Below are 16,294 nucleotides of genomic sequence, written 5' to 3'. Positions count from 1 at the left end.
TTTATTATACTCTACCATTCTAATTATGTGTTGTCAATTGCGGGGAAATGGGTAAACACGGAGATTTCGAACTTTTTGAGCGAAGTGAACAGGAATGTTTGTAGCATTAACTAAATAAAGAACGTATATGTATTGATGGGTGGTTCATATAATAAAGAAACGTGATTTATTTACTAATCTAAATACCAAATTACTATGATTGTTTCTATGACACTTAGTCTACAGTTTTTCTGGGATATCTGGCTTTTATCCAGGATCTTCTGTCACCTCCAACCGAACCGCCAAGTAATGATACATACAGTAAATGAATAATTTGATTTGACTCGGCATGAGCTTAGGCTTAGGCGGCAGCTGGGGAGTTTGGCCAGTCAACGACTTTACAGAGTTAACGGGAGGTATCAACCAATACCAGCTTCCTGGCCATCTGATGCCAGGTCTATTTTCTCTAGGGTTATAATACACTAGGGGAACTAAGAATGTTAAATTACCGTTGCTTAGTTATATTTACCGAATAACTTTTGAATCATCTGTAAATACACAAAAAATTCAAACCGTAATCATGTATGTTCTAAATTAATTTTAAATCTGAAAAAATTACAATTGATTTTAGAAAACTAAATTAAAGCGTTTTAAAATGTAATAAATATTGTTTATTTAGCTTCAGTACGCTAACTCAACTATATAGTCGTAGCACGGGAACGATTTCTACTTCTATTTGAGAACAGTTGCGCTTGCTGTCAGGGAGAGAGAGAGATTCTAAAAGCTTCCCAATAAACGCACATTTACTATTTGTTGTTAGTTTTCATGGTTCATTACATTGTTATGAGTTTATATTGTGTACAAAAGTAATGTATACACTGTTATCAATTAAAATATTAATTGTTCTGTTATTCGATGTATTAAATATCGATGATTATACTATCGTAGTCTGCTCGTTTCTAACCTAAGCAAGTGTGATAGGTCGTCTACTGCCCGCTCTGTAATACTAGACTCGGCGCGGAGTGGTTTGACACCTAACTCACGTTTCGCGAGCAAATCTCAGCCTCACAAAACGTGCCGAAGAATATTGTTAACCCATTTATATTAATATCAATTTCTTAAGGCTGAGTCATTACGTATTTCTATGATTTTCATCTACCCATACGATCACCTATTCCTTTGTTCCATTTCCTTGTATTTTCTCCAAAGCCTTTCTCTTAATGTTGTTCTTTAGATCGCACCTCTAAAAATATCTTCAACAAAGTGATTATATCTTATATTGCAGTCAATATTTCTTATTTTCACTTATTCTATAGAAATTATCGATTTTAAATCACATACCTGCGAAATTAGCTTCATTAATTCGATCATATCACCTTCATATATAATATGAACAATATCAAAAACTGGCTTTTCTCAATTTCGATGTTTTACCTGAGGCTTCCAATTTATTTTATAAACCACAAAAAGATCTCTTTTACAACCCTCCTAGTTTACGGTACATCCCTTCTGGATTGAAATTAAACTGCGAATTGTAGCCTGACTATTCCGACACATACAACATCACTTTACAGTGACTCGGTGTATAGACTTTTACCATTAAAATACTGATATGAAACCAATTAAATTAATAACATTCTTAATTTATCATGAAGGTAAGATAAGTGTATAAAGATTTTAAATATAGACTTTAAATTTTGCATGAAACCTCTATCTACAGGAATGAGTTATATGTTTCGTAATTTTCGTGTCAACTTAATTTTTTAAAAGATTATCTATATAAATGACCATAGAGCAACTCGAGAATTAAATGAATCTGCTATAGATCTGAGATTTTGCACGAACCTCAGCAAAGCCTGTACGATACGGAACCGCTTGTCTACCGCTGGTAAGACTGTGCCGCAGATGAACTGTTTGCCACTACAACAACTGGGTGTTCTCTAAAAGAAAGAGGCTACCCGAGTTCCTTGACTGTCATGTGTTGGATGGTTTGCAGTCTACTAAAGTAGACAAGTATAATGAGCCAGAAGTACAGGTCGAGGCCAGTTACACGATGTTCTGCACGATCACTTTTCGATGTGTTTAATGGTCTCAAAGCTCGTAAGTGAGACTATGTCTACCGCTGGTAAGACTGTGCCGCAGATGAACTGTTTGCCACTACAACAACTGGGTGTTCTCTAAAAGAAAGAGGCTACCCGAGTTCCTTGACTGTCATGTGTTGGATGGTTTGCAGTCTACTAAAGTAGACAAGTATAATGAGCCAGAAGTACAGGTCGAGGCCAGTTACACGATGTTCTGCACGATCACTTTTCGATGTGTTTAATGGTCTCAAAGCTCGTAAGTGAGACTATGTCTACCGCTGGTAAGACTGTGCCGCAGATGAACTGTTTGCCACTACAACAACTGGGTGTTCTCTAAAAGAAAGAGGCTACCCGAGTTCCTTGACTGTCATGTGTTGGATGGTTTGCAGTCTACTAAAGTAGACAAGTATAATGAGCCAGAAGTACATGTCGAGGCCAGTTACACGATGTTCTGCACGATCACTTTTCGATGTGGTTAATGGTCTCAAAGCTCGTAAGTGAGACTATGTCTACCGCTGGTAAGACTGTGCCGCAGATGAACTGTTTGCCACTACAACAACTGTGTGTTCTCTAAAAGAAGGAGACTACCCGAGTTCCTTGACTGTTATGTGTTGGATGGTTTGCACTCTACTAAAGTAGGCAAATATAATGTGCCAGAAGTACAGGTCGAGGCCAGTTACACGATGTTCTGCACGATCACTTTTCGATGTGTTTAATGGTCTCAAAGCTCGTAAGTGAGACTATGTCTACCGCTGGTAAGACTGTGCCGCAGATGAACTGTTTGCCACTACAACAACTGGGTGTTCTCTAAAAGAAAGAGGCTACCCGAGTTCCTTGACTGTCATGTGTTGGATGGTTTGCAGTCTACTAAAGTAGACAAGTATAATGAGCCAGAAGTACATGTCGAGGCCAGTTACACGATGTTCTGCACGATCACTTTTCGATGTGGTTAATGGTCTCAAAGCTCGTAAGTGAGACTATGTCTACCGCTGGTAAGACTGTGCCGCAGATGAACTGTTTGCCACTACAACAACTGTGTGTTCTCTAAAAGAAGGAGACTAGCCGAGTTCCTTGACTGTTATGTGTTGGATGGTTTGCACTCTACTAAAGTAGGCAAATATAATGTGCCAGAAGTACAGGTCGAGGCCAGTTACACGATGTTCTGCACGATCACTTTTCGATGTGTTTAATGGTCTCAAAGCTCGTAAGTGAGACTATGTCTACCGCTGGTAAGACTGTGCCGCAGATGAACTGTTTGCCACTACAACAACTGTGTGTTCTCTAAAAGAAGGAGGCTACCTGAGTTCCTTGACTGGCATGTGTTGGATGGTTTGCAGTCTACTAAAGTAGACAAGTATAATGTGCCAGAAGTACATGTCGAGGCCAGTTACACGATGTTCTGCACGATCACTTTTCGATGTGGTTAATGGTCTCAAAGCTCGTAAGTGAGACTATGTCTACTGCTGGTAAGACTGTGCCGCAGATGAACTGTTTGCCACTACAACAACTGTGTGTTCTCTAAAAGAAGGAGACTACCCGAGTTCCTTGACTGTTATGTGTTGGATGGTTTGCACTCTACTAAAGTAGGCAAATATAATGTGCCAGAAGTACAGGTCGAGGCCAGTTACACGATGTTCTGCACGATCACTTTTCGATGTGTTTAATGGTCTCAAAGCTCGTAAGTGAGACTATGTCTACCGCTGGTAAGACTGTGCCGCAGATGAACTGTTTGCCACTACAACAACTGTGTGTTCTCTAAAAGAAGGAGACTAGCCGAGTTCCTTGACTGGCATGTGTTGGATGGTTTGCAGTCTACTAAAGTAGACAAGTATAATGTGCCAGAAGTACACGTCGAGGCCAGTTACACGATGTTCTGCACGATCACTTTTCGATGTGGTTAATGGTCTCAAAGCTCGTAAGTGAGACTATGTCTACTGCTGGTAAGACTGTGCCGCAGATGAACTGTTTGCCACTACAACAACTGTGTGTTCTCTAAAAGAAGGAGGCTACCTGAGTTCCTTGACTGTTATGTGTTGGATGGTTTGCAGTCTACTAAAGTAGACAAATATAATGTGCCAGAAGTACAGGTCGAGGCCAGTTACACGATGTTCTGCACGATCACTTTTCGATGTGTTTAATGGTCTCAAAGCTCGTAAGTGAGACTATGTCTACCGCTGGTAAGACTGTGCCGCAGATGAACTGTTTGCCACTACAACAACTGTGTGTTCTCTAAAAGAAGGAGACTAGCCGAGTTCCTTGACTGTTATGTGTTGGATGGTTTGCACTCTACTAAAGTAGGCAAATATAATGTGCCAGAAGTACAGGTCGAGGTCAGTTACACGATGTTCTGCACGATCACTTTTCGATGTGTTTAATGGTCTCAAAGCTCGTAAGTGAGACTATGTCTACCGCTGGTAAGACTGTGCCGCAGATGAACTGTTTGCCACTACAACAACTGTGTGTTCTCTAAAAGAAGGAGACTAGCCGAGTTCCTTGACTGTCATGTGTTGGATGGTTTGCACTCTACTAAAGTAGGCAAATATAATGTGCCAGAAGTACAGGTCGAGGCCAGTTACACGATGTTCTGCACGATCACTTTTCGATGTGTTTAATGGTCTCAAAGCTCGTAAGTGAGACTATGTCTACCGCTGGTAAGACTGTGCCGCAGATGAACTGTTTGCCACTACAACAACTGTGTGTTCTCTAAAAGAAGGAGACTAGCCGAGTTCCTTGACTGTCATGTGTTGGATGGTTTGCACTCTACTAAAGTAGACAAATATAATGTGCCAGAAGTACAGGTCGAGGCCAGTTACACGATGTTCTGCACGATCACTTTTCGATGTGGTTAATGGTCTCAAAGCTCGTAAGTGAGACTATGTCTACCGCTGGTAAGACTGTGCCGCAGATGAACTGTTTGCCACTACAACAACTGTGTGTTCTCTAAAAGAAGGAGACTAGCCGAGTTCCTTGACTGTCATGTGTTGGATGGTTTGCACTCTACTAAAGTAGACAAATATAATGTGCCAGAAGTACAGGTCGAGGCCAGTTACACGATGTTCTGCACGATCACTTTTCGATGTGGTTAATGGTCTCAAAGCTCGTAAGTGAGACTATGTCTACCGCTCATTCGTGTTAAAAATGTAATTAGTACATTTGTAAACAGACAAATTTTTCAAAAGAAAAGTGTACCATTTAATATTTTACCATTTCATATGTAGTCTAGCACATTAACCATTAACACAGCTAGTCTAACTACCCCAAAGATTACAACATTATCTTTTAGTGATTTGGTAACGTGTGTATACTTTACTATAAACTGCTGTATGATCCAATTTAATAAACGAACGTTCGGATGCACAATGTGACAACATATGTCTAAATAGATAGACTTCATTTGAAGATTCGAAACTGTGCATGAAACTTGATTTTCTTTATAAAAAAGTTATTATGATAGTCCATGACCAACAATGGAATTTGGCTGAGCCTCATCAAAGCCTAGTAGTCAGGCACCATTACTCTTTCGTCTGACGGGTGGGATGTAAACTTCTATTTTTAACACGTTTTTATAAGCTTCTGTTGTATCTATGTATGTAACGGAATCTTTGAGCATAATTTTCATCAATTTCCAGAAGTCTGATTAATTTGAAACTTTGCATACGTATCAAGGACCAATGACAATGCAATAATTTGATCATAGTTTTCCATTATCCTTATAAGGACCGCCATGATTAATAAATTCTTTTATAGATCCTCTGAAGTAGAGAAAAAAGATAGAGCTAGCGCGCGATCTGCGATAACCCAGCGTTCAAGTCTCAATTCAATCTGCGTTAATCCAGCGTTCAAGTCTCCATTCAATCTGCGCTAATCCAGCGTTCAAGTCTCCATTCGTCTCGGTATTCTCGGATATGCTTGACTCTTTTAATGTAGTAATATTATAGTAGTCATCTAGTCTCTGCCATTTCCAGTGGTTTCCTTGACAGCCAGATCTCTAAGTACACGATCCGTTCATGTTCTTTGTTTAGTATACATTACATAATACAAATTTGAGTTGTTGCTTTACAGAAACATACATAGTATTTTTATCAGACAAAGCCTTTAGTATTTTTTTAACTGATTCCATTTCAACAATATTCCAAATTTTTCTTGCATTTTCAATTTTATTTACTATCAAATAAAGTTGAAAAAATACAGTTTAGTTATTATACACATTACCAAAGACGTATAGCTAATAAATTAAATAATAAATGTACTAAAATATGGGTATATTCAAGTCTGAACTACAACAACCATTAGTTTTATTATGTATGTGTACGTTTGATATATATATATATATATATATATATATATATATATATATATATATATATATATATCAAACGTACACATACATAATAAAACTATATATAGTTTTATTATGTATATATATATATATCAGAATACCTAACCCTCAAGTCCGGCAAAGGTGTTTCAAAGAGCCACAGTTCCTTGGTAGCTTAGATGCCAGCTTTCGATTTGTACGACAATAATTAATTTAAAGAGAACTGCGAAGCTCCGAGTCTCCAGGGATCAGAGCCGACATCTTAAGTGCAAGCTCGTGGAGTCATATTGAGGCGATGCAGGTTGCTATTTCCCCATTGGTAGCTATTAATAGGACAGAAACTTTAATGGGGCACCGATGACAGAAACGCACCAAGCGGGCAAAAACTTGTCCGACCCGACATCCTTGATCTAGGCTCGCGATTGTTTGCTGCTGGACAATCCTATGTAGCAATTAGTCGTGTAAGATCTTTATATGGTATTCGGATTGCAGAACTTGATTGCTCTAAGTTTACAGAAAATACCCCATGCAATAGTGAAGCTTTAAATGAAATGATGTGATTGCGGAATGATTCGTAAGAAATACCACATTTCCACAAGAAACTAATTGATACATCGAACTAAAAAATGAAAAATAAATAATAGTTTAAAAGACTAAAAAAACACTCTTTTATAGCTAAGCAAACTAAAAAATAGAAAATAATTTTTAATTACAAAGAGTTTATAGTATGGTAGTAGAAGACAAAACAATCATTCAAAGTCAATCACCTCAAAATAATATTATAATAAAATTTAAGTTATTAACAGAATAAATTAATTCAGAGTAAAAAGCGTGGGGTGCATTTTACTACATTTCATAAGTCTCCTCTCAAAGATAATTAACGATAGAATGATTGTAATATTTAATATATCAAGCACCCCACGCTTTTTACTCTGAATTAATTTATTCTGTTAATAACTTAAATTTTATTATAATTTTATTTTGAGGTGATTGACTATGAATGATTGTTTTGGCCTTCTACTACCATAATATAAACTGTTTGTAATTAAAAATTATTTTCTATTTTTTAGTTTGGTTAGCTATAAAAGAGTGTTTTTTAGTTTTTTAAACTATTATTTATCTACTCATATGTCTGTCTGTTGATCCACAGAACACATCAAGAATAATACACTTGTAATATATACTTCACATTGTGTATACAACCTCAGCTAAACCTGTTACGTGCCGCTTATTTAGATAGAAGTAAAATGTCTCATGAGGCCCTTCATGAAGGGCTTGAGGCCTTACCTCGGATTATCAGGGTCTCATGACAGATGTATACGAGTACACTTCGTTAGCGGAATAAAATGACCACAATAGCAGCGTAAGCTGTCCAATGTTAGGTTATCTTTCTACTTTTACGTTTGTGTTGATAATAATGTATAAAACAGTTGACCTACTTCAATAGTATTGGCTAATTAACATTAAATTACACCTCAAATTATTTTCAAAGATCCGTTTTAAATAAAAGGAATATTTTTATATTATAAAGTTTTTTATGCCAATAATTACAAAAAGTATTATTTTACAAAATTATCATATTTCCAAATATTTTTTTAACAAATATTGTCTAATTAAAAAAATTATTTAAAATATTTGTTTACTTAGTTATTATGCCTTATGAAACACAGTACCTGATAAATATAATGGAACCTTTCTTTAATCATTTGCATTCTGCTTTGACAAATTTAAATTTTTTACTTCAGTTGAACACTGTGTATTTTTCTTGCATGATGTCCTATCATATTATAGATGTTCCAATATTAATTGCATAGTAAAATAAATTCAACATTGCCGTACTATAAGTATATAAACTTGCGGAACAAATTACATTTGGTATTGCTTAGTTGAAGTCGATGTGCCTAAAGAAGTTATAAGATTTTTTTAGTTTCATCTTAGTGCATAGCTGTATAATATAATCGGGGTGTAATAGAAAATAATTTTGCCAAGGACTATATAAAGGCAAATCTACTGAATCTGCAAGAAAATAAAATTGGTTTTTTTTTGCAAATAATGTTGTGAAAGTATAGTAAAATGTGTAATGTATTTTGAATTTGACCAAACTTTTAACGTCCTAACCATAACTGTAAGTACATAATTCAGAGTATATAGCCTACCAGTGACCGTAGCCGCTATAGAGGCGAGCATGAAGCACGTAGCGATGAACGCTGCCATCGTAGAGCACTAGCTGACCAACTCTGTCTGTCCGTCTACAGTCAGCCTTCCGCACAATTATACCCGGCCGCGGCCGCTACCCCCATACTCAACCTCACACTTTGGACAAATCGTTAGCGCCTTTTACGGAAAACTATGGCAGAAAACCGCCCGTGCTATTGACATATGTAAAACTTGGTTTTAGCATCTCTGACTTTGCATTTGTTTATACAAGCGTAAGTACAAATAATGGTTTGTATATATTCAAGATAGTTTTATATTCAAGAAATTTTTTCAACTTTAGATTAGGACATATTAACTAACGTTTGTTGTTAATATTTAATGTGTATACGGGTTAAAAGTTCAGTTTACCTTAATTACCATATTTTGCTAGGGAGATGGAATACTTGAAAATTTTAACATACATCAAGAAATTTTTAAGGTACAATGAAACGCTATTGCTATTTTTGACTATATTGTTCCTATTTGTTTACCAGTTTATTATTTTTATATAATTGTTCCTATGTTGATACAAATGAATGATTTATTTGAAAATTTTCTCCTTTTCGATAATGATACAATTATTAACTACCTAACTGACTGTGATAAAGTATTGGGTAATTCCAATTGAGCAAAAAGAAATAAATTTTAACGAGCGGTTCTAAAGTATTACTTATCATAAAACAACTTAATAGTTTTATTATAACTTTTAGTTATGTTTTGTATTTCAATACAAATTCTGCACAACTACGAAGCTATGTATTATTTTTATAACCTATTCTGAGAAAATCAAAAGTATTTTCGACTCGTTAGCTAATTCCAATATATCAGAAATTTCCAAATCGTTCTTAAGTTCCTGGAAGTTCACTGTTTGCTTCTATGCCTTCCCTAACGTTTGTTTACATATTCAATGTCAGTAGTTCCCTCATCGTTTCTCGCCACTCATCCACTGGATACGGACTTCATACCAAAGTTCTCTCTTGAACAGTAATTTTAGATTTGCCAATTTCATCTTGATAATGTTTAATTCTACCTAGATCTCTATAACACACTAAATATAATTTTACGCTAAAAATATATTGTACACCTCAAATGAATATCTATACGTTACATAAGCTTTTTTATATAAAACATAAGAAATATTAAAATGTGTAAAAACAAAAATATTTGCCTTTAACCATGTTTGAACATTTCTAACGTCTTAGCAGAATTAAGGAGCGCACTACGACAGAGACAGTGTTGAAGTTCCTGCTCCGTACCGCTGACTGTGGCACTGTGAGTCAATACTTTGGATCTTGCTGACGATGTTCTCATGTCTCATAGGTGGAGGGAATGTCGACCATGCACGTAGGAGAGTCCGTGACCTCACACTTATCATGTAAACACTGGGGATATTCTATAATACATGCGCTCTGAATATGATTCTCTCGCCCCCACCCACCAATTGTTGTACATTCTATATACGCAACAGTCAGAAGCACTACGACAGAGACAGTGTTGAGGTTCCTGCTCCGTACCTCTGACTGTGGCACTGTGAGTCAATACTTTGGATCTTGCTGACGATGTTCTCATGTCTCATAGGTGGAGGGAATGTCGACCATGCACGTAGGAGAGTCCGTGACCTCACACTTATCATGTAAACACTGGGGATATTCTATAATACATGCGCTCTGAATATGATTCTCTCGCCCCCACCCACCAATTGTTGTACATTCTATATACGCAACAGTCAGAAGCACTACGACAGAGACAGTGTTGAAGTTCCTGCTCCGTACCGCTGACAGTGGCACTGTGAGTCAATACTTTGGATCTTGCTGACGATGTTCTCATGTCTCATAGGTGGAGGGAATGTCGACCATGCACGTAGGAGAGTCCGTGACCTCACACTTATCATGTAAACACTGGGGATATTCTATAATACGTGCGCTCTGAATATGATTCTCTCGCCCCCACCCACCAATTGTTGTACATTCTATATACGCAACAGTCAGAAGCACTACGACAGAGACAGTGTTGAAGTTCCTGCTCCGTACCGCTGACTGTGGCACTGTGAGTCAATACTTTGGATCTTGCTGACGATGTTCTCATGTCTCATAGGTGGAGGGAATGTCGACCATGCACGTAGTGGAGTCCGCGACCTGACACTTATCACGTAAACACTGGGGATATTCTATAATACATGCGCTCTGAATATGATTCTCTCGCCCCCACCCACCAATTGTTGTACATTCTATATACGCAACAGTCAGAAGCACTACGACAGAGACAGTGTTGAAGTTCCTGCTCCGTACCGCTGACTGTGGCACTGTGAGTCAATACTTTGGATCTTGCTGACGATGTTCTCATGTCTCATAGGTGGAGGGAATGTCGACCATGCACGTAGGAGAGTCCGTGACCTCACACTTATCACGTAAACACTGGGGATATTCTATAATACGTGCGCTCTGAATATGATTCTCTCGCCCCCACCCACCAATTGTTGTACATTCTATATACGCAACAGTCAGAAGCACTACGACAGAGACAGTGTTGAAGTTCCTGCTCCGTACCGCTGACTGTGGCACTGTGAGTCAATACTTTGGATCTTGCTGACGATGTTCTCATGTCTCATAGGTGGAGGGAATGTCGACCACGCACGTAGGAGAGTCCGTGACCTCACACTTATCATGTAAACACTGGGGATATTCTATAATACGTGCGCTCTGAATATGATTCTCTCGCCCCCACCCACCAATTGTTGTACATTCTATATACGCAACAGTCAGAAGCACTACGACAGAGACAGTGTTGAAGTTCCTGCTCCGTACCGCTGACTGTGGCACTGTGAGTCAATACTTTGGATCTTGCTGACGATGTTCTCATGTCTCATAGGTGGAGGGAATGTCGACCATGCACGTAGTGGAGTCCGCGACCTGACACTTATCACGTAAACACTGGGGATATTCTATAATACATGCGCTCTGAATATGATTCTCTCGCCCCCACCCACCAATTGTTGTACATTCTATATACGCAACAGTCAGAAGCACTACGACAGAGACAGTGTTGAAGTTCCTGCTCCGTACCGCTGACTGTGGCACTGTGAGTCAATACTTTGGATCTTGCTGACGATGTTCTCATGTCTCATAGGTGGAGGGAATGTCGACCATGCACGTAGTGGAGTCCGCGACCTGACACTTATCACGTAAACACTGGGGATATTCTATAATACATGCGCTCTGAATATGATTCTCTCGCCCCCACCCACCAATTGTTGTACATTCTATATACGCAACAGTCAGAAGCACTACGACAGAGACAGTGTTGAAGTTCCTGCTCCGTACCTCTGACTGTGGCACTGTGAGTCAATACTTTGGATCTTGCTGACGATGTTCTCATGTCTCATAGGTGGAGGGAATGTCGACCATGCACGTAGGAGAGTCCGTGACCTCACACTTATCATGTAAACACTGGGGATATTCTATAATACGTGCGCTCTGAATATGATTCTCTCGCCCCCACCCACCAATTGTTGTACATTCTATATACGCAACAGTCAGAAGCACTACGACAGAGACAGTGTTGAAGTTCCTGCTCCGTACCGCTGACAGTGGCACTGTGAGTCAATACTTTGGATCTTGCTGACGATGTTCTCATGTCTCATAGGTGGAGGGAATGTCGACCACGCACGTAGGAGAGTCCGTGACCTCACACTTATCATGTAAACACTGGGGATATTCTATAATACGTGCGCTCTGAATATGATTCTCTCGCCCCCACCCACCAATTGTTGTACATTTTATACACGCAACAGTCAGAAAAATGCTGAGGTTTTCAGCTAAATATAATTTGTTCTGAGTGACTGACGTTTTTAATTATTAGTAATTGTTATATCGGGGTCACGAAAATCTCAGTTAATTTTCAAACAAGTGTAACAAGAATATTGTGTAAAAATTTGAGCTCAATTGCTCCGTATATTTTGAAAAAAATCTTAAAATTTATAAATGATAGTTTTGTAACAGAACGTAAATATAAAAAGTCAGAGTTTATTTGATACTTTCTTATAAAATACTTATTCATTCAACATATTCTTTTGTTCTATGTATTTATATAAATTATTAATTTAAAGTTTTATAAAAATAAACATATAACACATAACATAACACATATAACATATACACATATACATAATATCATCATTTTGTTTATAATGTTTATATTTTAAGTATCTTATGTTTTCATCTCCGTTTTATTTTTATGTTTTCACTAACGTATCAAAAATGGGTCATTATGAAAATCTTTACAAATTATAACAAATTAATTTAAAAATTCAAGTAAAATTAAAAATGGTAAAATGGTGTATTGATATATTGACAAATATTTTGTTGTATTTTAAATTAATTAAAATAGTAAAAGGCGCAGCAGTTATTGTTAATTGTGTCTCAAGGTTTTAGATACATTCTTACTTTTTTAATGATTATGGAATTATGGTTGTAGGCCACTCATTATCATTTAATAAAAATAGGCTTTGACGGGAAATTATTTGAATAGCAAATTGCAATATACAGATATAAGCATTTTAAAACATTTCGTGTTTTAATTATACATCACAACATTTAATAACATAATTATAACCTTTGGGGACTAACGCAATATAAAACACAAATGTAGTTTAAATAGAAATACATTGTGAAAAACTTATTTCTACATTTGGAACAATGTAAATTTATTTAGTGGAAATTTCGTAAAGTAACCACTAACCTTATTACATTTAAAATTGGGATAAAAATTTCATTACGTACGAGCTAACAGTTTTTTTTTTTTATCGGAGTTAATAAATGAAGGGACAACTAAATATTTTTTGTAAATTTTATATTAAGAACTGCTAATAATAATTTAGATTAACGTTTATTAAAAAAGTAACAATTTATATTATTATAAACTACTGTAAGTTGAAAGTGACACCGATAAATTCAGTTATAATGTCTAATGACTAGCAGGTATGTACGAGGGTAGACTCCGCGGCTCACTAATAAAACCGTCTGAGCTCGGATTTACCCCATCATAATGTGTCAAGATGAACTTGTTAACCTTCATACCTCTTACAGAATTATTAATTTATAGGTTTGTTGATAGGTCTTTGATTATAATCTTGCACTCAGCAATTCATTTTAAAACTAGAAATCTGTATAACCTTTTTCCTAATTCAAACAAAACAACCCTATATTGTTATTAAAGTATATATTTTTAGTTAAGGCAATCGATACACGGTAATTAAATACGGAAATTAAAAGTTTTTAGTACTCACAAGACCCAAAAAAATTGAACTAATAAAAACATGAACATTTTGTAAAAATATAAATTTCTATGTACTTTCAAAGTCAAAGTCAAAAATCTTTTATTCAACAAATTTAGAAAGCTTACAATATTTCCTACACCCAAACACCCAAAAGGCGCGCGAGGGTTAGGGTAATATGAATATACAAATACCGTACACTATTTAAGCTTCGTGGCAGCTAGCTATTTACTTTATTACCACCATTGTATTTTTCAATACATTTTGAAAAAGTATTGATAAATTTTAATGAGTCTGAATTTCCAGAAATATTAATTATATTTACTTAAATTCAGAAGTTCTTATTTTTTGAAAAGATTAATAGAAAACGCTGACATTCACAATTATTTATAAAAAAGTTAGAGACTAGAAACATGTCATAGAAACTGCTTCAAAACCTAAACTTACAGGAAGTATGATACATGGTTTTATTTATTTATTTTTTTTTTTTATTTAAGTACATTTATGTGAGTTTCAATAGTGTAAAACACAATATGATTCAAATTTCGCTAACAAATGTATGGATTTACTGTAATCAATCAATGTAATATACTGTAATCAATCAATGTAATATACTGTAATCAAGCGACTGGCCTGGACCTGTCTTTATTGAACTTATCACAAATTTTGACATGAAAATCCCATGGCTTATTTATTAACCCAGAATCACTATTAAACACGTTTCGAGCCAAGGGAGCGCGAAGCTCCTGGATGAAAATTAATAAAATATTACTGTTCTGGGTAATTCTTTACAAAACTGACAATTTACGTAGTCGAGGCACGATTCGGTGCAATATGACAAAAGAGGGGTTAAAAGTTGAATCGAACGATTATTGTGGCCCTATTAGTATTGGACGGATCTTACCTCTTGGTATGGATATTCTTTTCTTTCCCAAGAACTGGTATAAAATACATTTGGTTCCAAAGGGATGAGCCCCAGGATGAAAACTATTTTCTCAGTAACAATTGGGTTTTCTTGTGTAGGGTACCTTGTATCCTTTCGTATACTAATGTTATTGTTTGAACTTTAGATCAAAGCTCAATGTCAATTAACATGACTAGAAAGGCGATCCTCTGAGATTTTTAACCTAGTTATGACTTTATGTATGTACGCTATACTCCCAGCATTTGTAATGGGCTCATTTATAAACAAAGGGGTCAGAGCCACAGCGTGAGAAGCAGTTTCAACAATAACTGCAACCCCCCATTCGGGCTGTTTTTGTGAATCCTGGATTGTACTTAGACTCTAATAGTACAATGTAAAAGTAATCAGCCTAATGCTTGATTTATACAGCGTATACTTAGGAACAAGTCAACAGTGCATGAAGGCCACCAGTTTTAATAAACTGTCAATAATACTGTTTATGAATCTCTTAATGGTCTTAAAAACTGGCTTAAAGTCGTTGGCTGAACTTGAAACTTCGTGGAGCCCCCCATCCGATGTGTACTGTACTCACCGACAGCATTACAACATTCTGTATAGTCATGTGGCTAGTGAGGTCTAGGTCTGCCCAGGTAACATCGAGTGACCCAGGTCGGCAGGTGACTGTGCCTGTGAGTGAAGAGTGCGCGGTTACGTCACATCTCTGAGGTGTGAACAATGTGAGTAGACCGTGTTAATACAGTCAAGGTCAGCACTTGTTCGTGCAAGGAATAAGTCCTCATGAAATATAATACCGAAATTTATAAAATTATGTATTTTATATAAGTCAGTACATAACATCATGTTATAGATATTCTTAATGTCGATCATTTATATCTACTTTTATATATTTTGTGAGTACAATTTTAAAACATTAAAAATCATCTAAATAGATTCAAGAAAAGGTGATTAAAGTGTAAAAAATAATTCATTTATTCGGTTTGTTTTTAAATATGACCTATAAATGCGGTCTCAGCTTCACGTAATTGGTGATTACGTTAAATTTACAATGGGTTTTTAAATTTAACTGCCCCTTCCAACCAACACAAGTAGAGACCAGCACGCCCTCATGTTTAGGCTGTAGACTACACCTGCTAGCGCTAGCGTTCCACCCTTCTCTCCGATACGTCGACATTTTTACGCTGTGATGTGCCCCTTCTGAACATCCATAATAGAGTTGTACAGATATAAGTGACACATTGGTGGTTACTTTACCCAGTGTTCTACGGGAAAGTACTGCATACACCCTCCCTGAGTAAACCCTCCTTTCATGTACCACATTTTTAGTTAAATGTTAAGAATTCGCACTGAATAATTTAGTAAAAAATTTTTGAAGGGAGATTTTTTTTATTATTCAGTGTACAGTTATACTTGGACAAAGTTTAATTTGTATCTTATTATTATACAATATCCCTTCGTGTCAAATGCACATGTAAAGATGACGGCCACATGTGAAATCTACCGTTCTTCTATTTAAACCCGAAAGA

The 16,294-nt window shown here is 36.5% G+C and overlaps 1 protein-coding gene across 1 annotated transcript in view; it reads right to left on the bottom strand.

The window, feature by feature from the left end:
- LOC124368395 (nose resistant to fluoxetine protein 6-like) overlaps window positions 1-8,615 on the bottom strand; it is a 55,579-nt gene extending 46,964 nt beyond the window's left edge. Inside the window, exon 1 of the mRNA XM_046825703.1 lies at window positions 8,535-8,615. Within this exon, the coding sequence (XP_046681659.1) occupies window positions 8,535-8,592 (58 nt within the window). The 5' untranslated portion in view covers window positions 8,593-8,615. The remainder of the gene's footprint in view (window positions 1-8,534) is intronic.
- Window positions 8,616-16,294: the final 7,679 nt, after the last annotated feature.

Source organism: Homalodisca vitripennis, chromosome 8, assembly GCF_021130785.1.
Source record: "Homalodisca vitripennis isolate AUS2020 chromosome 8, UT_GWSS_2.1, whole genome shotgun sequence".
In the NCBI taxonomy this organism is placed as follows: Eukaryota; Metazoa; Arthropoda; class Insecta; order Hemiptera; family Cicadellidae; genus Homalodisca; species Homalodisca vitripennis.
Note: the sequence above shows the minus strand (reverse complement) of the source record. Positions and strands in the feature narration are given on the sequence as shown.